This window comes from Brassica oleracea, chromosome C9 (genome assembly GCF_000695525.1).
Source record: "Brassica oleracea var. oleracea cultivar TO1000 chromosome C9, BOL, whole genome shotgun sequence".
Taxonomy (NCBI): domain Eukaryota; kingdom Viridiplantae; phylum Streptophyta; class Magnoliopsida; order Brassicales; family Brassicaceae; genus Brassica; species Brassica oleracea.
Genome location: NC_027756.1, coordinates 9,171,435 through 9,193,498, shown reverse-complemented (window position 1 = coordinate 9,193,498; position 22,064 = coordinate 9,171,435). Strand labels below are relative to the sequence as shown.

At 37.2% G+C, this 22,064-nt stretch overlaps 3 protein-coding genes across 8 annotated transcripts; all 3 read left to right on the top strand.

Moving 5' to 3' along the window:
- The first annotated feature begins 3,678 nt into the window (after nucleotides 1–3,678).
- Nucleotides 3,679–12,357, top strand: LOC106317868 (myosin-13). Of its 2 annotated transcripts, none has more exons than XM_013755661.1 (39): nucleotides 3,679–3,886; nucleotides 4,257–4,382; nucleotides 4,464–4,607; nucleotides 4,696–4,841; nucleotides 4,938–5,103; nucleotides 5,182–5,240; nucleotides 5,316–5,475; nucleotides 5,553–5,702; nucleotides 5,779–5,906; nucleotides 5,991–6,137; nucleotides 6,232–6,333; nucleotides 6,611–6,668; nucleotides 6,758–6,859; nucleotides 6,939–6,976; nucleotides 7,067–7,193; nucleotides 7,283–7,453; nucleotides 7,543–7,674; nucleotides 7,755–7,864; nucleotides 7,988–8,048; nucleotides 8,125–8,281; nucleotides 8,384–8,577; nucleotides 8,673–8,792; nucleotides 8,969–9,067; nucleotides 9,166–9,387; nucleotides 9,479–9,597; nucleotides 9,676–9,790; nucleotides 9,883–9,915; nucleotides 10,006–10,074; nucleotides 10,161–10,331; nucleotides 10,405–10,548; nucleotides 10,645–10,806; nucleotides 10,882–10,992; nucleotides 11,075–11,145; nucleotides 11,245–11,344; nucleotides 11,444–11,500; nucleotides 11,602–11,658; nucleotides 11,762–11,842; nucleotides 11,922–11,986; nucleotides 12,095–12,357. In XM_013755661.1, exons 1-39 carry the CDS (start codon nucleotides 3,884–3,886, stop codon nucleotides 12,204–12,206), a joined length of 4,389 nt encoding a protein of 1,462 aa, XP_013611115.1. In that variant the 5' UTR covers nucleotides 3,679–3,883; the 3' UTR covers nucleotides 12,207–12,357. The 2 variants fall into 2 exon arrangements, with proteins under 2 accessions (XP_013611115.1, XP_013611114.1); XM_013755660.1 differs by having other exon boundaries at nucleotides 12,089–12,357.
- Nucleotides 12,358–12,711: 354 nt separating this feature from the next.
- On the top strand, nucleotides 12,712–15,593 carry LOC106313187 (zinc finger CCCH domain-containing protein 21). Its single transcript, XM_013750932.1, has 8 exons — nucleotides 12,712–13,130; nucleotides 13,334–13,418; nucleotides 13,539–13,679; nucleotides 13,764–13,855; nucleotides 14,447–14,635; nucleotides 14,718–14,848; nucleotides 14,928–15,030; nucleotides 15,108–15,593. Exons 1-8 carry the CDS (start codon nucleotides 12,960–12,962, stop codon nucleotides 15,291–15,293), a joined length of 1,098 nt encoding a protein of 365 aa, XP_013606386.1. The 5' UTR covers nucleotides 12,712–12,959; the 3' UTR covers nucleotides 15,294–15,593.
- An 885-nt stretch (nucleotides 15,594–16,478) lies between these two features.
- LOC106313663 lies at nucleotides 16,479–19,213 on the top strand. Of its 5 annotated transcripts, XM_013751539.1 has the most exons (9): nucleotides 16,479–16,682; nucleotides 16,752–16,832; nucleotides 16,904–17,038; nucleotides 17,110–17,229; nucleotides 17,351–17,434; nucleotides 17,529–17,643; nucleotides 17,712–17,769; nucleotides 17,848–18,820; nucleotides 18,975–19,213. In XM_013751539.1, exons 1-8 carry the CDS (start codon nucleotides 16,589–16,591, stop codon nucleotides 18,775–18,777), a joined length of 1,617 nt encoding a protein of 538 aa, XP_013606993.1. In that variant the 5' UTR covers nucleotides 16,479–16,588; the 3' UTR covers nucleotides 18,778–18,820; nucleotides 18,975–19,213. The 5 variants fall into 5 exon arrangements, with proteins under 5 accessions (XP_013606993.1, XP_013606995.1, XP_013606994.1 ...); XM_013751541.1 differs by having other exon boundaries at nucleotides 16,904–17,023; nucleotides 17,116–17,229; nucleotides 17,848–19,213; XM_013751540.1 differs by having other exon boundaries at nucleotides 17,116–17,229; nucleotides 17,848–19,213.
- Nucleotides 19,214–22,064: the final 2,851 nt, after the last annotated feature.

Sequence of the window (22,064 nt, the reverse complement as noted above, 5' to 3'; positions counted from 1 at the left end):
AATCTTCTTCTTTGCATGGCTCCAGTAGCTCACATGTTCCTTTTGGTTCTTCATTAACATCTCTACATTTAAAAAGGAAAAAAAGGAAAAATAAATCAAGCATAATCTAATGTAAACATGAATAATAAATAAAATCAGAACCTATATAAATTTTGCCAGACATAGCAAAACTAAAAAGAAATTAACATCTGCCAAACGCCAAAACGTAAACTAACATAAACCAGCAATGCTTTGATTAAATGACCAGTAACAATGATTTCTTTTTCTTTAAAGCGTAGCATTTTATCAAACACTTTGGCTACCAAATCATCGTTCTTGACTTAAAGAAAAACGTACTGGTCATACTTCTGAGAAACATAAATTAGTAGGATGGTCTGTGCAACGGTACAAAACTGGTGATTACTTGTTTAGGTGAAAGAGTACTTGAAGCAGAGATTTTGGTTGGTGAAAACATTGGCAAGAAAATTCTAATACAAAGATCAACATGACAACAACAGACTCAAGTTGAAAAGAAGACAATTTCCAATAAAACTTTGTTATGGTATGACAATAAACAAAAGCTTGAAAAATGTTGAAATTTATCTACCAATAACTGTTTTCAGTCATAAACAGTTCTAAGTTGCTTTATCTCGAGTCACCTCAAAAAAAAAAGATTAAAACATTTGGAGTGAAGCTCCAGCAAAAAGAACAACATCAACAGTCAATGAACGTCGTTTACAAAAGAATCTTCAGCAATCTCCGATACAGAGAAACATGTACATATCATTCTCTTCATTATTACCTAATAACAATTTATGAATTTCAGAAAAATAGGAGACCAACGCCACAAGAACAAAGAAGACCATCAATTCTCTTAAAAACTGTTGGGACAACCAAATACGTCCAATAAAATGTGATCCACTTTTGTTTATTCTTCCCTTTTAGTACACTATATTATTTTCCAGAATACATTGTGACAATAAAAAATCAAAACTAAAACAAACTTTTATATCATGCATAAAACAAAAATAAATATTACAAAAGAATCCCCTACACAACAAAACTATAAATTAACAAATATATAAAAATCTTAAATAAAAATTAAAAAAATGACTAAAAAATTAAATTCAAAACCAAACTCTATAGATATCTACTAATCACAATTTTTACAAAAATATTAATAATATTAAATTTTTACAAATAACAATTACTAAACTGAACACATTTTAATAAAAATTGAATATAGAAAAAATCCGCGGCGTAGCGCGGGTATTTACCTAGTAATATGTAAAGTATGTCTTTGCAAGGCTGCAAAAGCTTCTTCATTTTTATTCTAGTGAAGTTAGTAGTTACCTAATTCTAATCCTGGAGTCTCTGTTTTAGTTTATAAAGTGTCAAGTTAGGTCCTTTTAAATATTATTTTTTGGCATTTGGTATTAGGCCTAAGACTGATCGGGTATCCGGGCAATTTTAAGATATCCGGATCTTTATCCGGCGGATCCATAATTTTACTATCCTTATCCGGATCCGGGGTTCGCGGATATCCGGGTGTCGGATATCCTTCTAAAAATTATAATATCCGGCGGATATCCGGATCCAGATTTGGATCCTTAAAATAAATAAAAAATAATATTAATATATATAAAATATTAACAATAATTTAAAAAAAAAATATATAATGTTTTTAATTATTTATATGTATAATTGTACAAAATTTACATAAAATTTATATATACTATTAGAAAAATGAAAATATATTAAATAAAATTAGTTTTTATATATAGATATTACTATTTTTGAAATAGTTATTAATAAAATTTACGGATCCGGATATCCGGACTAAAAAATCAAGATATCCGGATCCGGATTCGGCTTTGACGGATCCAACATTTTACTATCCGAATCCGGATTCGGCCTCTCCGGATATCCGGATTTTCGGATCGGATCCGGATCGGATCACGGATCGAATCCGGATCTCGGATAAAAGTTCCAGGCCTATTTGGTATGGTTGTTTAGTTTCGGGTTCTCTAAATTTATCTAAAACATTTGCTTGTTAACTTAATTTCTGGCTCATTTCGCTCTTGAAAGAAATAAAATATCAACAAAGAATAATTTTGTTTTTACTTTTGGACACCTTAGATTATTTGTGATTGTTTAAATACATGATAGTTGAGATTACGGTTCGAGTTTGTTCCTGTTGAAGTGTTGATTTAGTGTAGTTAATTCTCTTAATAGGCCGATTTTGCGGACACAATCCGTAACTAAATGAGCATAATGATAAATGAGTTCGGGTTCTGGCGGGTGAACCGTTAAAGCACGATGTCTTGATTTAACACGACAGTCCAACTGTTAACCCGACAATAGTCCATACGGTGACACATGATATCCTTTTGCAGGGCAATTAGCACATTTAAACTTGCAATTTGCTTGCGAGTGTATCACAACTTCTTCTTTTTTCTTTATTTTTTGGGGTTCAGTCACCGACTTAAAAATGTGGAAGGTAATGTAGGCTAGTGGTGGTCTAAGTTAAACCACCTTGACCTGACACTTTGGCACCTGATGTTCGATCTTCATATGTTCTATAATGAAATAAAAATGTGATTATTAAAAAAAAAAGTTTATAGGTTTCTAACTTTCTAAGTAGGCCCTTAACAAGAAAAACTTATATATGAATATTGTAAACGAATAGACATGCATGTGTTTTTTTAGCTGTAAGTTGTAATTCAATAAACAAATATTAACAATCTTTCCAAATAAATTATTTAAAAATAAATGTCACATGAGTACAAAATGAAATAATTGCGTACAGTGATGTGTTTATTAAAAAGGTTAAATGTAAATTTAACCCAATTCAATGTTACTAAACGTGGAAAATCAACTAGTTAAAGATAAAACTAACAACCATCTTATTACCATTAAATGCTTGTTAGCACTATATTTAGTTTTATAATTTACTTCTTTTCACTATAATTAACAAAAAGTTATAGATAACTTGTGTGCTCAGTGCTCATGATTTTGTCATTTATGTAATACATGAATACATTATTTATTAAACATGATTTTATTTTAATTATTAAATTTAAATAGCAATTTCAATTATACGGTTTAACCACATGACTAACATCTTAAGAAAAAAATAAAATAAAATTTCTCTTATTATATGGTTTGAAACTTAAAACTAGGTCACATGTAATTATATAATTGGTCAACTTATATTTTTTTACCAGGCTTTATATACATAAGATTAGCTTTCATGTCACATTTATGGTATTAGAAAAATCACACGTAGCTAGAAAATCACATTAGAAAAATCACATGTAACAAAATGATATTTGTAATAATGTGAATGTGACGTTTCACACAGAGTTTTGAGAGATTTTATAAGTGTAAACGGGAAAAGCTTGCAACTTTAAGTCAAAGAATTTTTGGATTTTCCTAATTTATTTATTAAAAAAACCGAAAAAGAGATAGTAATTTGTCAGAAGCAAGATAGTTTATTTGTTTCTTTCGGAAAATAAAATTGGTTAATTACCGATTAACCCTTTTTAATGGACCAAAGAGTTTCATAAGTAAGAAAGAGAGAAGAAATTAAAAGAAAAACGAAAATATAGGAAAAAAAACAAAAACAAAGGACAGATAAAAGAGGAATATTATGATTTTTTTATGAGTAATTTTTTTCTCCTCCAAATCTGATAAAAAAATGGCTTTAAGCGTTCTCACATATCCAACTCTATAAGATACATTTCCTTCTCTGAGATATTTTACTTTATTTTGCTGTGGAATCTTATTCTTTGCATTCGCTCTGCACTCTCCAGCTCCCTCAAGTGAATGCTCCTTCGTTGCTGGAGTTATCTCTTCCGCTTTGGGGCAAACGGGTTTCCGATTTGATTAATCTCCGGCGATAATGGTACTCTAATCCTTTGGATTCCATTTCAAAGTTTTGATCTTTTTCTTCATTTCAAAGGCAAAATGAATGTACTTTCTGTTATATATATACTATTTGGTTTCAATGTACTTTTGATTCTTCTGGGTTTCGTTCAACTGTGCAGTGATGAACATAATCATCGTAAAGGGTTTCTGATGTTTAAGGTTTTATCATTGGTTGCTTTCGTGGTGATTATTAAAATTCGCTTTCCTCTGATTTTATTTTTTTGGTGTGTGTGTGTGTGGGGGGTCTAGTTCTTGGGAGCGTTAAGCCTCTGAAACTAGACTATTGAATGCTGTTTGTGTCTTCACTTTTCGTTTAATTAAATGTTTATTTTCTTCTTCTTCTTCAGCCTTCTTCTACCGTTAAAGCTGTCTCGTTCGTTTGGGTTAAAGATCCGGAGGAGGCATGGTTAGATGGTGAAGTTATTGAGGTTAATGGAGATGATATTAAGGTCCAATGTACCTCAGGGAAGACGGTATGTAATGTAGATACACTTTTGACTATATGTTGAGGGAGGAGCTTGTTTCACATACTTGTGTTGATCTTTTTTTTGCAGGTTGCTGTCAAAGTTTCAGACACACATCCAAAAGATATGGAAGTTCCACCTTCTGGAGTCACCGACATGACAACGCTAGCGTATCTACATGAACCAGGGGTCCTGCAAAACTTGAAATCAAGATATCATATAGACGAAATATATGTGAGCTTCCTTTTTGGTTTGCTCTTTCTGTTTTTTTTTTTTTTCTTTTTGTTGGCTCTGTTTAAGACATTTTGTTTTTCTTTACTAGACTTATACAGGAGATATCTTGATTGCTGTGAACCCTTTTAAACAACTAGCGAACCTTTACAATGACCATATGATTGAACACTATAAAGGAGCCCCCTTTGGATCATTGATGCCCCATCCGTTTGCAGTTGCGGATGCAGCTTACAGGTACCTATCATTCATTCAACTTTGAACTTCTTTTTGTTCCATTCATCATTGGTTGTTTCCTGCTTCACATTTTTTTTTGGCTTGGGGTGGGTGTAGACAAATGATTAATGAAGGAGTTAGTCAATCAATCTTGGTAAGTGGTGAGAGTGGAGCAGGGAAGACTGAAACTGCTAAAACGCTTATGAAGTACCTGGCAAAAATGGGAGGTCGAGCTGTCAAAGATCTCTCGGCCAGAAGGAGTGTAGAAGATCAAGTTTTGGAGGTATCTATTTTATTAATAGACCTTGTGGATTTGTAAAAGATCATTCTTTGATATGAATGGTGTATGTTCTTGGCGCAGTCCAATCCTGTTTTAGAAGCATTTGGGAATGCAAAAACCGTCAGGAACAACAATTCAAGGTTAGTGGAACATAACTTTCTTTTATACTGAATATCCGTTTTGCATCTATATACAAATCATTATCATGTTTGCAGTCGATTTGGTAAATTCGTGGAGATTCAGTTCGATCAAAGGGGAAGGATATCAGGAGCTGCCATCAAGACTTATTTGTTAGAGAGATCAAGGGTGTGCCAAGTGTCAGATTCTGAGAGAAACTATCACTGCTTTTACATGCTTTGTGCTGCACCATCAGAGGTAACAACATCATATGGCTTTTCATATTATTGTCCTGTTGTTTGTTTCTCATTTTCTCCTTAATGTTATTTTGACAGGACATTAAAAAACTAAAATTAGAGGATCCAACAACATACCGTTATCTGAATCAGTCTCATTGTATTAAGTTAGAGGGAATGGATGATTCGAAAGAGTATGCTAAAACCCGAGAAGCAATGGGCATTGTTGGGATAAGCGTAGAGGAGCAGGTTACTTATTTTCCCTTTCTCCTGGTTAAAATGGGTGCTATATGAGTATATTTGATTGATATCACTTTCTTTTCAGGAAGCAATATTTCGAGTTTTGGCAGCTATTCTTCATCTAGGTAACATAGAATTTACCAACGGAGAAGAAACAGACTCTTCAGTTCCAAAAGACAACAAGTCACTGAAGATTGCGGCTGAGCTTTTCATGTAAACGTTGCTAACTAACTGAGGTTGATTGACTTTGATAATGTGAAAAGAAACTATTTGCTGACTCCTTCGAATTGCCTGCAGGTGTGATGAGCAGGCACTGGAAGATTCTCTCTGCAAACGTGTAATGGTGACACCTGAAGAAACGATATCTAGATGTCTGGATCCTGAATCTGCAGCATTCAGTAGAGATGCTTTGGCAAAATTTGTGTACGCTAGATTGTTTGATTGGTATGTTATTGCATTTCCGTCCGAGCATATAAATCTCTTTCTTGTTTCCCCACAAGTTAACTTTTTTCCAACTTCGCTTAATTGCTTTTTTTAGGATCGTAAACAAGATCAATAATTCAATTGGGCAAGATCCTGACTCAAAACACATGATAGGAGTGCTGGATATTTATGGATTCGAGAGTTTCAAGACAAACAGGTGCTTTACGCTGTCTTATGCAGTATGTTTGATTAGGACAAAGGAAAACGGTTTGAGTACAATGCTATGGAGCAAAGGCTCAAATGAAACATCAGCACATGACACATGAATCAGTTGTTCTAGGAAGCAATTGATATATGAAAAAAGTCACCATTCTCCTTGAAATTTCTGGAATGTTGAGTAGATATAAAATGAGGGATTACATCGTTTAGCTCTTACTAAGAAGTCAAGTGCATGTTGCTTCTGATTCTTACTAATGCATCATGGTTTTTTGCAGTTTTGAGCAATTTTGCATCAATTTGACCAATGAGAAACTTCAACATCACTTTAATGAGGTTTGTCTGAACTCTGTTCTCTCTCTTCTGATAGTTTCCTTTTATCCAACCTTGCTCCTTTTTGATCCATGATTCTTTTCCTTTGGCAGCACGTCTTAAAGATGGAACAAGATGAGTACAAGAAAGAAGAAATTGCCTGGAACCACATCGAGTTCCCAGATAATCGGGAAGTTTTGCAACTTATTGAGAAGGTAACTAGTTTTACTGCGAGCTCTTTTGTAAAAATATTTTCCACGTCTACTCAAAGTCGCACGTTCATTCACGTTTCAGAAACCTGGTGGTATTATTGCTCTCCTGGACGAGGCTTGGTAAGCCTAAGAGATTTCAGTTGCTATTATTCCTCATGCATTCGTTGTCTCTGCATTGATATTTGACGTTTTATACCTCTTATCTTGCAGCATGTTCCCAAGATCAACACACGAAACGTTTTCTCAAAAGCTGTACGAAACATTTAAAACGAACAAGCACTTTAGCAAGCCAAAGTTAGCTCGTACTGACTTCACAGTTTGTCACTATGCTGGTGATGTGAGTTAGAAAACCTGCTTTAGCATTCTGCGACTTTAAATAATGCAACTATGCCCGAAAATACTAAAAGCACTGGGTTTTCTTTTCAGGTCACTTATCAAACCCAGCAGTTTCTGGAAAAGAACAAAGATTATGTTGTTGCTGAGCATCAGGCTCTGCTAGGTGCTTCCAGGTGCACTTTTATTGCAGGTTTATTTCCTAGTCTAGTGGAAGATGCTAGCAAACAGACGAAGTTCTCTTCTGTAGCTTCACAATTTAAGGTGAAGTATTAAATAAGGTGTTTTTTTTCATTCATGTAGACAATCGTTATCACAGGCTTTTATTGAAGTCATTTTCTTACTTTATGCAGCAACAACTGGCATTATTGATGGAACGTCTTAGCACTACTGAGCCTCGCTATATTCGTTGCGTGAAGCCCAATAATCTTCTGAAGCCCTCTATCTTTGAGAACCAAAACGTTCTGCAACAGCTACGTTGTGGGGTGAGATTCACCTTCATTTTTTGGTTTGTCTGAAAACGTTTGTTTGTTCCCAGGCAAGTTTTATTAGTCATTATTTTCAGGGTATGATGGAGGCAATAGAGATTTGTCGTGCTGGATATCCTACACGAAAACATTTTGATGAATTCCTGGACAGATTTAGTGTCCTAGCTTCTTCTACTTTGGATAAGTGGTTTGACTCTCTCTCTCTCTCTCTCTCTCTCTCTCTCTCTCTCTCTCACACACACACACTTCAGACGTTGAAATTTTACCTAGATATTGAAAATGTTCTAACATTTGGCTTTGTTCCTACTAGTTCTGATGAGAAAGCAGCTTGCAAGAAACTTCTGGAGGCAGTTGGACTCAAGGGATACCAGGTACTCATTAACGCGGAAACTTGGATGAATACACTTGTTTGGTTTATTCTGCTTTTTAACGTTGTTGCTTTTGCAGATTGGAAAGACGAAAGTTCTCCTCATGGCTGGGCAGATGGCTGAATTAGATGCTCGGAGGACTGATGTCTTGGGAAGAGCAGCCAGAATTATACAGAGGAAATTCCGCTCCTACATGCTCCTCAAAGCTGCAATCAATATGCAGGCTGTGTGCAGAGGTATCTAAAAGTTGTAGAGAATATTATTAGCTTATTTAAAAAGTATTCAGTTAGTAAGAGAACAAATGCATTTAATTTGCTCTGTTATCCAATCATTTACAGGCCAACTTTCTCGACATATATTTGAGGACTTGCGCAGAAAGGAAGCGGCTGCTTTGAAGATACAGAGAGCTTTGCGGATCTACCTTGAAAGGCGGTCTTACATTGAAGCTGTGGTTACAGTTCAGTCAGGTTTGCGTGGTATGGCTGCTCGCGATGTACTAGGAAGGAAGATCAAGGCCACACTTGCTATTCAGGTGGCGAAATCTCTTTTTCTTTTCATCTTTGAGCTTTTCTCATCTCTCCAAATTTCTCTTAAGATTCCGAGTTTAATTTTCATTGCATATACCAGATTCATTGCCGTAGATACCTGGCCGAGTCGCACTACAAGAAGCTGAAGAAAGCAGCGATTACTACACAAAGTGCATGGAGAGCAAGGCTAGCCCGTAAAGAACTGCGAGAGCTTAAGATGGTGAGCCTAATCTTCTTTTACATTTTCAGTTCTAAGTTTTTTTACATGGATGATGAGTTTAAACAATGTGGTTAGATGAGTTTAGATAATGAAGCTAGCAGCTAGAAGTTTATTGATTGCCTTGAACACAGCAACAATGATAAACTTCAACAATGATGACTTCATATTTTCTGCAGGCTGCAAAGGAAACTGGAGCCCTACAAGCTGCCAAGAGTAAGCTTGAGAAGCAAGTGGAAGATCTCACGCTGAGACTGCAGCTAGAGAAACGCATGAGGGTCAGTAAAACACAGCCCTTTTATCCTTGTCTTTTCGGTTTTCTATCCATCCTCGAAGCAAATTCTTCAACCTGTCATTGTGGGCGTTGACGTTGTAGGTGGACGTGGAAGAAAGTAAAACACAAGAAAATGCGAAACTGCAATTAGCATTGAAGGAAATACAACTCCAGTTCAAGGAAACCGAAGTGTCTCTCTTAAAGGAAGTTGAAGCTGCGAAAAAGACTGCAGAAATGGTTCCACCGGTAGTAAAGGAGGAGGTTCCTATTGTTGTTGACACCGAGCTTGTGGAGAAACTCAAGAGTGAAAATGATAACCTCAAGGTAGGGGAATTTGCTATATATATTAGTAAGGATTTCAAAGATGTATAAACCTCAAGAGCCATGTTTTGGAAATTTTTTTTTTCATATGCAGTCAATGTTAAGTTCGCTGGAGCAGAAGATTGATGAAACAGAGAAAAAATTCAAGGAGAAGGTGAAGCAGGCTTTAGAGGCTGAAGACAAAATTGTTAATTTGAAGACCGCCATGCACAAGTATTCATTCACTATTGGTCTATTAGCTATTGAGTTTCCTTTCACAGAGATTTTAAGGTCCTTTTTCTTCATTTGCAGACTCCAAGAGACGCTAGAGGATGTGATAAACGAAAATCATGTTTTGAAGCAATCTGCCTTAAGCACACCCGTTAAGACAGCATCAGGACGTTTCTTCCCTTCTACTCCAGTAAAGGTAAACATATCTGGAGAAATATTTGAAATGACTAAATCTGACTCTCTCTCAATCAATCATCCTAATCAACAACACTGCTCTTGCTCGCGCAGAACTTGCAAAATGCCGAAGAAAATCAACTCACTGTAAGTTATGTCTTTTGCTTTTCCGTCTACTTTTATCTGATAGTCTGTTCCCATTTCTTTTGTAAATCCTTAAAAGATCCGTCTCTGCAGGGCACTATGTTTACAACACCAGCAAGGATACAAGAATCCAGGGGTGGTTCCCATATTGATCCTCAAAATGTATGTCGTTTAGTAAATTTACTCGAGTATGTGCTCTCCATCATCCTTGGTTGAAGATAGAGATTCTCTTTTTTTTCTTGGTACAGGAGGATGTGGATGACCTAATCAACTGTGTCACAAAAAACGTTGGATTTAGTCAGGGGAAGCCAGTAGCGGCATTTACCATCTACAAATGTCTTCTTCATTGGAAATCCTTTGAAGCAGAGAGAACCAATGTATTTGATCGTCTTATTCAAATGATTGGTTCTGCTATTAAGGTACTAAATTTAGAGGCTGCCTTAGTTTTTCTTTTATCAGAATGAAAATAACTAAATGGTTTCTTACTATCAGAATGAAGAAGACAACGCTAATTTGGCATATTGGTTATCCAACACATCGACCTTGTTGTTCATGCTACAACAAAGTCTCAGATCTGGTGGAACCGGGGCCACTCCACTTCGAAAGTCACCTTCCTTGGTCCGATGGATGACCAAGGTAAAATAAATATACCCTTCGTTTTTGTTTTTTTTTATTTTATCTTATGTTGATGACCAACAACTAAAACAATCCTTAACCGTTTGTTAACACCAGGGTTTCCGTTCGCCAGCGGCTGAAGCGATTCGACCAGTTGATGCCAAGGCTCCAGCTCTGCATTTCAAGCAGCAGCTTGCAGCATATGTTGAAAAGATTATTGGGATTATGTGGGATAAACTGAAAAAGGAATTGAACACTTCCCTTACTCTCTGCATCCAGGTGCGCTAATGATTCTCTATTTTCATCTTTCCTTTTGTATGTGTTGTGAGCTGAAATGAGAGAATCTCTATCTAGGCACCAAAAACGTTCAAGGGGACAGCGCTAATGTCTGATAGCACTGCTAAATACTGGCAAGGGATTATTGAAGGACTAGATGCATTGCTAAGCACACTTAGAGAGAACTTTGTATGTGAAACTCGTTTCTACACTTCCACTTATCTCTCTCTAAAGGATAACATACTCTTACTAAGCTTATTTATTGTGACAGGTTCCTCTGGTTCTTATCCAGAAGATACTTTCTCAGGCTTTCTCACTAATCAATGTCCAACTGTGGAACAGGTGAGAGAGAGATTGTTCACTTGTCTGTGTGTTTTGGAATATGAATCTCTATGATAAAGCAGATTATAATAATCGACCTCTTCAAATTTTGATTCACAGCGTTATGACGCGACCAGATAACTGTTCATTTATCAATGGAGAATATTTAAAATCTGGTTTAGAAAAGTTAGAGAACTGGTGCTTGGAAACAAATGACGAGGTATTCCCCTAAAGCACAGTTTCCTTTCTTTTTTTCTTCTTTTATTGTCTTCAATTGATTTTATACATAAACACAATATCTCTCACCTTTCTTTGATAGTATGCTGGCTCATCCTGGGATGAACTCAAACATATCAGACAGGCTGTTGGATTCTTGGTATGTTCTGAACTTGTTTTTTTTTGAATTTTGAGAAATTTTAGCTGTACTTGAATATTATACAAGTAAAGAGTTTGCTTGAATTGGCATGTACAACACAGCGCATCCATAATAAGTTCAAAATCTCATACGATGAGATTGCAAAAAAGTTGTGTCCAGTAAGTCTCTCTCTCTCTATATATATATATCAACCAACACTTTTTTGATGAACTTTGAGTTTTGTGGTTACGCTGACACCGTTTTTTGTCCGCTTCACATCAGATCCTTAGAATACAGCAGCATTTCAGATTATGTACTCTGTATAAGGATGAAATCTACTACACAAAAAGTGTTTCGCAAGAGGTAAAGAAAAGCTTTCTGAGGATAATTCTTTTAATCCTTTGCTCCAGTAAGTAGTTTTGATCCTCTGATGATCAAACAGGTCATCGAGAACATGGCAGGAGTTATGACAGACAGCAGCGACTTCTTGTTAAAAGATGATTCTAGGTATGTATGGTTTTGCTGCTATGAACATCAAAAGATCATTATGACCTTTTTTTGTTTCTTTCTTGAAACTAAACAATACCGTTTCTTTTTGGCGTGGCGCAGCAACAGTATATCTTTCTTGATCGATGACTTGTCGAGTTCAATGCAAGATAAGGACTTTGCGCAAGTGAAACCTGCCGAGGAGCTTGTGGAGAATCCAGCTTTCAGTTTCTTGCAATAGTGTAACCTCAGAGAAACCAAAAACAAGAACACCATTCAAAAAAAAAAAAAAAAAACAGGATGAAGAATCTCTCAGATGAACTTTTGCTAATTCGTTTCTCATTCTATCTCTCTCTGGCAGAGATATTGTGTTTTGCTGGGAGGAAAAAAAAGACATGATTATTATTTATGGTCACTTCTTTTGTTACCATAGACAAGGAACTTATGGTATAGTTTGTACAAAAGAAAATATATATTTTTAGTATGAAAGAAAATATGTTTTTAGGATAAGAAAGTAAAATGATGTTATTTTTTTTGTAATTAGCTGTGTTTACGGTAGATTCTAACGACCTTGGGCACGCGCCGAAGAAGACCGTTAGAAGCTATAAACTTAATGGGCCTTAATAAGCGAGTCATAACATAGGCAGACCCATTAATATATAGGCGGGCCTTTTAAAAGGCCCACATAACGTTAGTGTGGGAGTAAGACATATCAGACAAATGTTGTTCTCCTTTTTGTCTCCTATCTCGATTGTTCGGTAATTAACTTGATTTTAGGGTGTCTCTGTATCTGCTTTATCGGGGAAATTTCTGAATCTCCGCCGTATCGGTTTGATTCAGATTCTGCGGTCGCTCTCTCTTTCTCCTTTTCGAGTTTCTGTCTACCCAGAACCTTGAAAAACCCTAATTTTGATACACTAGCTTTAGAACGTTCTCGAGAGAGGTCATTCATTAACCTTGAGGAAGTCCGTGTGTGTGTGTGTGTGTGTTGAAGATGCCCCCAAAGCAACAACCGAAGGCCGATTTGGCTAAAAAGCAGAAGCAAGTGGAAGACAAGACTTTCGGTCTGAAAAACAAGAACAAGAGCAAGAATGTTCAGAAGTATGTCCAGAGTCTCAAGCAATCTGTCCAGCCTAAACCCGACGCCTCTAAAGCTGCTGCCAAGGTAACGCAGCCTTCCCTTGAATGTATTTGATATTCTGCTGAAATGGGTTTTGAGCTTCTTGCATGATTGGGAGAGAGATAGTGGAATAGATGTTTGATATATCTTTCCTACAAGTGACGGAGTGAGAGAGATAGATTGTTGCTGAAACAGTTACTTACCACGAAAATGAAATGTTTGTTTGTTTGTTTTGTGTGTGAGGACAGAAAAAGAAAGAGGAAGAGAAAGCGAGAGAGCAAGAGTTGAATGAGTTGTTTAAGGTTGCCATTAGTCAGCCCAAAGTTCCTGTTGGTAAATGTTTCTTTTTTTTTTCTTTTTCCACTTAACAAAATGCTCTTGATAAAAACTGATCTTCCTTGTTCTGTTTCAGTGTATTTATAATATATGGTTTTGGTGTGTTTTTGTTGGCAGGTGTGGATCCAAAGTCCATCCTGTGTGAGTTTTTCAAGCATGGGCAGTGTCAAAAGGGATTTAAGTGCAAGTTCTCTCATGATTTGAACATTCAGAGGAAGGGTGAGAAGATCGATATTTACAGCGATAAGCGTGATGAAGGTAGTAAACACCACCACAAGTGTAGCAACAAAGCGTTTTATATTTTCCCATGGGTCTTATGTTGCTTTTTAATTCTGTTTGAAGATGGAAATATGGAGGAGTGGGATCAGGAGACCCTTGAAAAGGTTGTGGAATCCAAGAAAAATGAATATAACCAGAATAAGCCTACAGATATTGTAAGTGCTTTCTTTCTTATTTCTCCCTTTGTATCTGAAACTTGTTATTAGCTGCTTTTTAGGACGTCGGTGTTTGGGTACACTGCTTAGCCTTAGATTTTTCTTGTTAATGGATGCAGTAGTATGCAAAATTCTGAACTGGCGTGTATATGAATATACATCCTTTAGCTTGAGATGGCTACTCATGTATTAAGTGAGGTGATGCACAAGTTTAGGTTGTGTTTACTTGTTTTACTGTGATTAAGCTTTAGCTTATATGGAATCTTATGATATTATTGCCTTTAGCTAATAGGATGGTTCTTCTTAGATTCCATTTGGTTCTTACATGTCCTTTGGCCTCCTTGTTCCTTGTTGATTTCTGCTTTGGCCTACCAAGCAAGAACTCGCTCGTGATGCTAGCATTCATTCCTCTTGGATGCGATTGTCTTTTAACAACATCCTTGGCTTATTCGAAAAATGACTAAGATATATAATGACCATGTGTGCTCGTAAAAGCTTATTGTAAACGATGTTGTACAGCTTATCCATGAGATATTTGAGCTTCCACTAATTTACTAAATGTTTTTGTGTGTTAACCGATAACTAAAACAGGTTTGCAAGTATTTTCTGGACGCGGTGGAAAAGAAACAGTATGGGTGGTTCTGGGCTTGCCCCAATGGTGGCAAAGAGTGTCATTACAGACACGCTCTTCCTCCTGGTTATATCCTCAAATCTCAGATGAAGGCTCTGTTGGAAGAGGAGTCACAAAAGATGCCAGTTGAAGAAGAAATCGAAAATGAGGTTTAATACTCTTCTTCAAGCTTTTCCCTGTCTGCTAGGTCCATGACTCCATAAGTTTGATTCTTGTTCTAAATTGTTACAGCGTGCAAAACTGAAAACGGCAACACAAATGACACCTGCGCTATTTATGGAATGGAAGAGGAAGAAAATAGCAGAGAGAGATGCAGGTTTGGCTGCTTCTCAAGCCGAGAGAGCTAAGAACGACCGTATGAGGTTAATTAATCCACCATTCATCTCATTTTGTTTCCTAGTCAGTGTGTCTCTCAAGCTGATTCATTGTGTGCGATCTCAGTGGTCGGGAGCTGTTTCTGTCCAATGCAAGCTTGTTTGTGGACGATGCTGAGGCTTTTGAAGAATACCAGAGGGAAAAAGAAGAGGAAGAGATTGAGCAGAAGGTGAAGTCTCTCTCTTTATATCATTTAAACCAAACCAAGTCATGTTAATGGAATCTTGAGTTGTTTTTGCTTCTCAGGCAAAGGACAAAGAAGCAGAGGCTCCTGGGACAAGCAAGAGCATTGGTGATGCTGAACAGACTTCGAAAGAAGTGGATGAAGAGGACGAAGATGATGATGATGATGATTTGGACATGGATGAGCTTGATGAATTGGAAGCAAGCTTGTCGAAAACTTCGATCCAGATTCGTGAGCCAAACGATTAAGGATCATCATATTGAGATTGAAAATATATGTGAGAGGTGGAGGAGAGGAAAGCACATGTGTTTGGCTTTGTGCACTTTGCAGACACTAACACCTATTTTCAGGTGTCTGAATAATCGTTTACTGTGTGTTACAAAAAAAAAAAAAAAAGAATAATGGTTTACTGTCTTAAAGATCGTAATGTCTCATCAAGGACTGGTGTTCTTTTTTTTTTTTTGTATTCTTTGTTCTTAATGGTGTTTAAGTAAAACATTGTCATACATAATTTATAATATAGTGTGTGAGATAGGTTTTGGGGATAATTTTGATAAGAACAACATCGAGATAAAAAAAAAACCATATTAAATTAGCTCTAGCAAACATAACCGGTTCCAACTCAGATTCATCAAGAGAAACATGTTCAAACTCAAGTCTCTTATAGTAAATCAAACTGATCACCTCCAACATCCCATAGATGACCGAAACCATTTCTGTATGTATGAAGACGACGAAGATTAGTCTGAAGTGCAGAAATACCAAATCTTTTGTCTTTTATAAAATATATACCCCCATATTATTAGTTATTTATAAAATTTGTTTAATTTTTTTTTTTAACTTTTCTTTGCATTTCTAAAACAAAATCGTGAGTTAAAATGGAAATGTAAGTTTTCATAGAGTTTCGAGATGAGATTATAAAAAGAACGAGTTTTCAATATTCTACGAATTTTCGAGGGATTTCGATTCTAAAACATTTGTGAAATGTGAAATAGATCTTTCACCAAGTTTCTACGCAACCTAGCCCACAACATCAAGACAACAAATTAGCCCCATAACTCCTAATGTATATTTGGGACGATAATTTCATAAAAGTTTCACATTAGCCTCAGAACTTGAAGTTTTTAAATAAAACCAAAACTTATTGTAGATATACATAATAGAGCTTCAAAACTTCAAATTCCTCTAAAATCGGATTCTTTCCTTTTACAATAAAAGTCTTAAAATTACAAATTAGCCCCACAACTCTTAAAATATTCTGTATAGACCAAGGAGTTATTAAAGATATGTAAATCACCTTTAAACATTACTTCCAATTTACGCACCGATTGAAATGCGTCATATGTCTCTAATTGTCTAAAGAAGAGCTTACTTCGCGCGGCGAAGAAGACCGTTAAAAAGTTGTGAACTTAATGGGCCGAGGCCCAAACATCGTTAAAGCTCTACTGTCATGGAATCTCTCTCTTTCTCTTCCGTTGAATCGCCATGGAAGCGTGAAATCAACCTCTCCAAATCAACAGTTTTAGCTGAATAGCATCGTGATATGAGAAGAGGGAATCACCGACCGAAAGCAGCAGCGGGAAGTCTAAAGAAGAAGACCGACGGGTTCACGAATCCCGATCCTTCGACCTCTCGAGGTATCTCTAATCTCAATCCTCAGTTTTCGTTTTAGTATGTCTCTGTTACTGAGTTCTCGTTGGTAGTAGATTTGAAACGCAGGAGAAGTGTGAGTTTCGTGGATGCTGATCATCATCGGAGCCATTCCCCTGAAGCCCAAACCGGACCATGTGAGTTGATTTCTTCGCTCGCCTCTGATCATTCTCAGATTTTGAATGATGAATCTGATTCTCATTTGCAGCGGTTGATGCCAAGACCTCGGAGTTTGCCTTCTTTAACAAGTTGAAGTCTACTTTTGGTCTCTCCTCCTCTGAAGCTTCAAACAAACTGAAACAAAATCCGAAAGATTTTGAATCCAGAGGTCAAATCCACAATGGTTGATCTCTTCTTTGTGATGATAAGAGTGTGTCCTGCCGCTTGGCTTTCCCCTGGATTGATTTTCAGTAGATGCAGGAACCGACCTCCGAGCTAAAGATATAACAGGCAATACTACTACTTGTAGCTTCACCACTCCCATTTATAATGCAAGACGCGGCTCACCTCTCAACTTGACTCGAAAGGATAAAGGTTTGTTGTTTATCTTGATATATGCTCTCTTTCTTTCCTGTGAGGATCAGTTTTGTCTCCATTTCATTCTTATACTTGTCTGTGAATCTGTTTTTTTTTTTTTTCTTTCTGTTCTTCTTAGAGAAAGATCCTGGGAAAGGTTCTTCAGGGTTCAATAGAGATAAGGACACAGTTCGAGGTGGTAATAACAACCTGAGTTGTGGAGGTACAGTTTTGGATTATCCTTAGCGTTTGGATTTTGATCAAATCAAAATAGTTAAGAAACATTGATATTGTTGTCTGGATGGATGGATTATCAGGAAGCAGTGATGAGAAGGAAGACGACTTTTTCTCTGTGAAGAGGAAGAGACTGAATCAGTGGGTCAAACATACTTGGTTTCCTGATATCACCCCCCAGCTGCTTACCTCAAACGGGTACACTATAGCTTTTTTTTTCACTTATATGTATATATCGTGTACTCAGAAGGAAGTCATTCTCTCAGGGGCAATTTAGTTTCTCTTCTCCTAACTCGGCTGTTCCCTGGAACCGATGAGAAACATGTAAGCTTGACTAGAATCCTGGACGGCTTGTTATTTGCTACTCTTGATGAATTTTAACTACTTTTGATCTCTTCTCAGCCTTCTAGGTTTTCCAAGGAGAGGACAGAGAGAAGAACGTTTCTTGATTCTCCTGGATCCAAGTTTCTCAAGAGGTCCCATGAAAGCTATTCAGAAGTTGACCATGGTCTGCAAATTGAGAAGAAAAGGGCCATATCTTGGCCGGAAAATAGCATTGCAACGAATCATGTCCACTACAGTTGCATCCCAAGAGATCCCCAAGACTTTAACTTTCCCTTCTCATATCCTAAGGAACCGGTTTATAGACCTCCACTGTTGACACAGAAGACATTCATCTCGTTTCCTGTTGAAGAAACTCTGGACTCCAGCCTCCATTTCAGAAACTACAACTCTCCTTCACTGGGTTATCATGGAGAAGACATTGGATACAGCTCAGAGGCCTTACTACCACATGATTATAGGGAGCCTTCATCTGCATTACTTCTCGAGTGGAACACTGAGAACGCAAGCACCAGAAAGACTGATGATTTGCAACCAAGTAATCACACAGAACTCATCACGTGTCCAAATGCATCATCATCTTTGGCTGATAATCCATGGAGGTCTGACTATTCTTCATCCCATGATGTTGTTACGAGGGAGCTGTACCCTTTACCTCTGCTCTCTCACTACACTTCAGGCAGTTTCCTCTTACCAGCAACAAACCAAACCCGCCATTTTGAGCATGAATTGGAGAGGCATATGATTGATGATGAAGATGTAGTTGCAGCAAACCAGAATCTCCAGACATTTCATCAAGCGACAAGCTTGTCAGATTGTTTAACCAGAGGCCACACATACTATCATAGTCCTTCCAACTCTCCATTGGATCATTCCCCTTTTAAATCCCCTGGACGTGAAATGGTATCCTTTCCGTTTTCCAGCATCAGCAATTCAGATTTGTTGGAAGAGTCAAGTCCAACAACACAAAGCGATCGGTGGTGGATATGAGCTTTACTGAAGAACTACTTGAAACGAGTTTGGTTGCCACCAGGTCAGTAACTCTTCTTACTCGCACCGTTCTCATAATTTGGTGTCATTTGTTGTTTCTTGCATTCTTTTTAGATAAGACATTTAAGTTCAGAAGACATAAGAATCATCGATTTTAGTTCTTGTCCTAACCGCATTATTGATGAATTTACTTGAAGGAGATGTCGTAAAATTCCATCCGACATAGACTGATACATGGTTGAGATGGATGTTAAAAGATCTTTCTCATTGTAAGTAAAAGATTTTTAGATAATCGCTTCTTTCTTAATTCCCATCAATCATCATTACTGTCCCCAATAAAATTTTGTAATCATGAGTGTTTTGTGTGTATAGAGTCAGCTAAAAACTGTAATGTTCAAAATGTTATAAGACATTTATACATCTTTACTGTTTATTATTCTGTCACAACATATCTTTTATGTAAGATAAAAGTGTATATTTAGAAATAAAAAGTGCAACAAAATAGTTTCTTAACTAACTTAGTGTGAATCACTTCGCCTTCTCTTTGCTGACGTCTTTTCCGACCACTTAATTACTATTTATTTCCTATAAGTAAGTACATGCTTGTTCAAGAAAAAACATAAGTATATGTTCATAGTTTCCATAATTCCAAACACCTACAAGGCTATAACAATGTCCACGACAAACAAAAACAAACCGATATAACCAAACTAACGGTTAGTTTCACCAGACCAGCGGACATAAGACCGACTGAATCAAAAACTTGTTTTTAGTTAATGCAATGGAACCGACAGAAGTTCTTGAGAACCAGTTGAAAGGTTGAAAAATTGATGGTTTGGTTATGAGAGCAGTCAGTTCATGCCACCAGGGCCGGAAATTTTGGGGACTTGAAACAAAACTGAAAATAGGGGACTGTATATTATGACAAAAATAAAATAAAAAATAGTGAAATTGTGTTCAGAGTTTGGAGGTGGTGTGGTTTTTCAATGGAGAAAAAGAAGAATTTTAGTCTTTAAACAAAACAAAAAAAGAAAATAGGTCTCCTGTCTAGAAAAAAAAGAAGGATAAACAAAATGATTTTTTTTTTTATTTTGTGAAATTGGAAAAATTAACCAAAGCTTCCCTCTAGATTCTCTAACATCTCTCTAGAAAAAGTCCAAATCCCAGTTTTAATCGCTTTCCTGTGGCCGACGGCCTTAAAGCCGTCGGTCACTGTTACAGCTAAAGTAGAAGGACAAATGGCAGTAGATGAGTGGGGAGAAGGGTTACGAAAGTTGTTAGTGAGTTTGTTACGGGAAGTCCAGCTGGCAGAGCATCATTGGACGATCAAAAGGAGACGAGGAGAAACAGAGTATAAAGGAGTTGTTGTACTTTCTTTTCGATGCATTCAGATTCATTTGTAAAACTTTCTCAAGAATTCTAATAAACGTCTCGTAGTGAGTTTACTGCTTAGAAGATCGTTCTCTCATCGGGATCTTCTACAGGTAGACTTCAATTCCTCGTTTTATGAACGTCGGATTGATCTTAGTGTGAAAACATTGGTTTAACGCTATCAGTGGTATCAGAGCTTACTATCATTGGAATCTATGGCGGAAACAAGAGCTCAAGCGTTGCAGAAAGGCGCGGTGGTGAAGGAGATCGATGGAGTGATTGCGAGTCGTTTTGACGCAATCGAGAAGGAGATGAAGTTACAGCGGGAGAGAGAAGAACGACGCGATGAAGATCTGCGTCAGGTGCTTGCGACGTTAGCCCAGATGGCGAATAATCAGGCGATGCGTGCTTCAGCGAGTGGAACTGCTGGTCTAGTCGATCTTCCACCGTCGGACGATAATCTGAGTGAGCAGATCTGAATTTCACCGCATCAACGGCAATCTCAGTATGGAGGTATGACTCGATTGACGAAAATCGATTTTCCTCGTTTTGATGGTGTCAAATACAAGGTATGGTTGGGAAAGGCGGAGCAATTTTTTTCGATTGATAATACTCCGGAGGAAAAGAAGGTTGGAGTGGCTTCAATGCATTTTTATGACGAAGCAGCTACTTGGCATTTGGCTTTAATGCAAGAAGACGAAGATGCGTTGATCTTGAGCAGTTGGAGGAACTATAAGAATCGCCTTAAAGAGCGTTTTGAGGAGATCTTGGATGATCCTATGGCAGAATTAAAGGAGTTGAGAGAAACATAAGGGATAGGGGATTATCACAAGAAGTTTGAGCTTATAAGAACTCGCTTGAAGATGTCAGAGGAGTACTTATTGAGTGCTTATTTGGCTGGGTTGAGGATGGATACTCAGATGCATGTCAGGATGTTTAATCCTCAGTCAACTCGCCAGTGCTTGGTACTGGGGAGTTTGTATGAGAAGGCACATCCTAAACGAGAAGTGAAGAGTGGATGGTCTGGTAGCAAACCTTCGACGAGCACTTATGCGCAAAAACCAAGTCTTGGAACACAGAAGGAAGAAGGAACGAAACCTAAAGAAGCTAGTGGCAAACTGCGACCATTTGTTTCTCAGGCTGAAATGAGTGAGAGAAGAGCTAAAGGGTTATGTTACTATTGTGATGAAAAATTTACACCTGAACATTTTCAAAAGCATAAGAAAACTCAGTTGTACTCTATGGAATGTGACGATGAGGGAGAAGATTCGGACGAGGAAGGTGATATTGAGGAAAACAGTGAAGGTCGTGGTAAAGAGGTTGCTCAAATTTCAATCAATGCAATCTCTGGTGTCAGTGACTATACTACAATGAAGGTTCGAGGTCACATGGCAAGAAAAACGTTTATGTGTTGATAGATTCGGGTTCTACACATAATTTCTTGGATCGCAAGGTGGCTGAGATGTTGGGATGTAAGATTACAGAACGGGAAGAGCTAAGGTTTCTGTAGCTGATGGCACTAGGATTGCAGTGTGTGGGCGTGTTGAAAAGTTTAAATGGTTCTTCCGAGGTCATCAGTTCGAAGCAGATTTCATGGTTATTCCTCTGGGAGGTCATGATGTAGTACTTGGAGTTCAATGGTTATCAACACTTGGTCCGATAACATGGGATTTTCACAAATTGGAGATGGAGTTTAAGTGGGGGTCTAAGAGAGTTTCGTTGCATGGCATCACACCTAACTATGTCCGTGAGATAAAGGCTAAAAGAGTGGAGTCAAAGAAAGAGGAAGACATTCAATTTCATATGATATATGCTTATGAAGAGTCAGAAGAAGATCATATGTCTTTGAGTTTGGTGAAAACTTCGCAGAGTGAAGGGGAGGAAGTAACTGCAATTGAAGAATTGATTGAACGGTA

Bases quoted from the DNA above. Each gene is read 5' to 3' on its own strand.
- LOC106317868 (XM_013755660.1), top strand. The intron at 4,383-4,463 runs GTATGTAATGTA...TTTTTTTTGCAG, and splicing joins AATGTACCTCAGGGAAGACG to GTTGCTGTCAAAGTTTCAGA. The intron at 5,241-5,315 runs GTTAGTGGAACA...TCATGTTTGCAG, and splicing joins GTCAGGAACAACAATTCAAG to TCGATTTGGTAAATTCGTGG.
- LOC106313187 (XM_013750932.1), top strand. From the start codon at position 12,960: ATGCCCCCAAAGCAACAACCGAAGGCCGATTTGGCTAAAAAGCAGAAG. The intron at 13,680-13,763 runs GTAGTAAACACC...TTCTGTTTGAAG, and splicing joins CAGCGATAAGCGTGATGAAG to ATGGAAATATGGAGGAGTGG. The intron at 14,849-14,927 runs GTTAATTAATCC...GTGCGATCTCAG, and splicing joins GCTAAGAACGACCGTATGAG to TGGTCGGGAGCTGTTTCTGT.
- LOC106313663 (XM_013751539.1), top strand. From the start codon at position 16,589: ATGAGAAGAGGGAATCACCGACCGAAAGCAGCAGCGGGAAGTCTAAAG. The intron at 17,230-17,350 runs GTTTGTTGTTTA...TGTTCTTCTTAG, and splicing joins CTTGACTCGAAAGGATAAAG to AGAAAGATCCTGGGAAAGGT. The intron at 17,770-17,847 runs GTAAGCTTGACT...ATCTCTTCTCAG, and splicing joins CTGGAACCGATGAGAAACAT to CCTTCTAGGTTTTCCAAGGA.